This window comes from Glandiceps talaboti, chromosome 11 (assembly GCF_964340395.1).
Source record: "Glandiceps talaboti chromosome 11, keGlaTala1.1, whole genome shotgun sequence".
Classification (NCBI taxonomy): Eukaryota; Metazoa; Hemichordata; class Enteropneusta; family Spengelidae; genus Glandiceps; species Glandiceps talaboti.
This window is the reverse complement of record NC_135559.1, coordinates 21504621-21507530: the sequence shown is the minus strand read 5'-3', so window position 1 is coordinate 21507530 and position 2910 is coordinate 21504621. Positions and strand designations below refer to the sequence as shown.

The window sequence follows — 2910 nt, the reverse complement described above, 5'->3', positions numbered from 1 at the left end:
AAAAAGACGTACTGCTTGCTGAATTGATACCATGATAAGATGTATATATGGCGACCCAACAAGTGGATGGATATTTGTTATTATTGTTCATTTCTAAAACTCAAGATATTTACAAATAGTTCATAGTTTCCTTCTGACTTAATTTGTCATTTCTAAGTCATCTTGACATTGAAAATTACGATTCTGTTGTAAATGTGAAAGTATGACAAACATGTACACTTGTCATACGCTAACTTGTTTTACTTTTATTTTTAACCGACCGACCGATCCATCAGTTACGATGAGAATTAAACAGGGTCACTTTAATGACACAGTAGATTATCTATGTTGGTTTGTTGTACCAGGTCTGTAGTCTGAACTCTAGTACATTGATCACATGGTATACAAAACAACATGTCTACTGCTACCACATCAATACACCTTTACAGTATGACAAAACACGTCGTCAGTGTACTAGTATGTCTACTATATATGACGAAAGGTAAGTTTATTTAATTTAATATCTGTTTATGGCCAAAGATCTTCACATTTTAATGGATTCATATTATTTGTTATGACAAGACCTGGCTGTCATTTGGTGGCTGAATTGTTCAGTCTATTGGCAGTACTAGTATCGGATTACAAAGGTTGTTACTAAAAAAGTAGAGTAGGGGGCGTTTTATTTGATGATAACGCATCGAAGTCATGATACGATACTATGAGTAAACATACAAAACTTAATAGAAAATTGTTTGCTATACAGTATTTAGGTTTTATTCATCGTTGAATAGAAGACTTTCGAATCTTGGGGGGAGGGTGCAAGACTATAATATTGTGAGAATATCGTAGAGTGCTATAGGTTAATGACCCTCAACTAACAACAACAACTTAAAGCAGTACAATCTAGTAGGTTTTTATGTTTATCTCGAGTGAAAATAGTTCAGGAAATCATAATTGACCTATACTAATATGATGTTAATGTCAAATCATGCCTTCGATAACTCTCAAATCATATTCTGGCATTGTTAATACACTTGGTAGGCTAATAGTGGTGTTATCGATAATGTATCATGCGTATAGTAAATTATGTCATCGAATTATTTATGAATACATTATTCTCAAATACCAAGTTTGAGTTCCGAAATTAGTAAGTGATAGTTTATGTGTCAATAAGTAGAATGCGACATGTACAGGTACCGTTTAAACTATTAGTAAACAAAATGCCCCCAAAACGTATAAGCTCAGCTTGTAGCCCTTAAATGACAACATCGCAATCACCTCGATAGTCAGAAGAGGAAATACAGATTATATGTAAAATAGTTTTTCTGATAATTGCCGTATTCTAGTATAGCTAATACAAACTATACTATCAAGACTTTATTGATGTGATCTACATGACATATATGTATTCATATATACTGGAGAAATGTCAAAGTCCAATCTCTAACAAATGATTGGGTCCGAGAGTCCAGCATAGTTCGGCAACACATCGAATGAATGACGTCACTGATTCTGATTATATTGTTAAACTGGCTGTAGATCATAGAACTTCTAGCATTTACAACTAAATACATACATATACATAGAACCCAACACTAGATATTTGACGTCATACAGGAGGTAACTCTTAGTGTATAAACATTTAGGATGAATCATCTTTGGTATGATGGTCATGAAGTGTCCCATTTTTGTAGCAACTAAGCTTATCTACGTCAGGGTTACGCTATATGCGCGTGTCACTTGATACTTTTATGTATCGTTTATATCTCAATCAACTCATTGTGTGAGTTTGTTTCGCCTTATTACAGCAGCCTGGGACTAAGCTTGTTCTGTCATATACTTACTTCAGTTTACTCAACTTTTCTTTCCTCTTTCAATATAGTGCACGGTACAACTCAGACATCAGTACCGCCATTTAGAATTGACACGGCATACTTCACAGCAGAGTCTAACCTCAGTAACTACACTATAGAGGTCACGTGGCAAACAGACGAATGTCATCAGGTAATAATGGATTATTCACAAAGATTGGTAAAACAAAAGTTCGAATATGTGTAGTCTAGAGGGAGGTGTTCATTAGAACTGATATGACCGCTTCTTCTCTGTACACATTCAATCCTCGTGTTCTACTGTACTTGTGCTACGAATCACGTTGTATCAGACTTTAATAAAACGGCACAAACCAAAGCAAACCGAACCAAATTTACTCAGCAAATTTTAAATCGGAAAGTTGTGCAGATTTGTATACTGTCAAGTTTAAAAGTCAGTCGAGAAACAATATCAGTTTGGAAAGAACACAATAATATGGTCCATAGTATTGCACTGCTCACTGCTCATGACAAATATGGAATGACACATACACCACCGCTTGCATGCTAATCACTTTGACACACTTTCACTGCATTTTCACGTTTTAATTCATTTTATTATTCTTTGTTCCTGACTTTGTTTTCAGTGCAAACTAATCGAAGCTGGCACATTCACTGAAACTAACCAGACTCAGGTTCTAGTTATAACAAAATGGCCAATGAACGTAACAGCCGACATTACCGGTGGAAATATAAAGGCTGTATGCAGGTATGAACTGTCCATCAGTTGAAACAGTAGGAGTGAACTACAATGTCACTTGATAGAATTTCAGTCTGGTACACATACACGTCTGATATCTGACAAAATATTTTTCACATTTACATGAGGCTGTTTCCATGTATTTCATTAGTATGCAAAACAACAACAACAACAACAACAATAATAATAACAACAACGACGACGACGACGACGACGACGACGACGACAACAACAACAACAACAACAACAACAACAGTAACCAGAAATTACCTATCTACTATGATTGTCATCAGATGTACGTCCACACGGTACGTCCTTTATGAAAACCCTATTAGTTTACTGGTCCAACTTACGTGGTTATTG

General features: G+C 35.4%; 1 protein-coding gene across 1 annotated transcript in view; it reads left to right on the top strand.

The window, feature by feature from the left end:
• The first annotated feature begins 471 nt into the window (after positions 1–471).
• The window catches only part of LOC144442155 (heparan-alpha-glucosaminide N-acetyltransferase-like), a 16455-nt gene continuing 14016 nt past the window's right edge, over positions 472–2910 (top strand). The window contains exons 1-3 of the mRNA XM_078131421.1: positions 472–481; positions 1862–1983; positions 2435–2556. Coding sequence (XP_077987547.1) covers positions 472–481; positions 1862–1983; positions 2435–2556 — 254 coding nt within the window. The remainder of the gene's footprint in view (positions 482–1861; positions 1984–2434; positions 2557–2910) is intronic.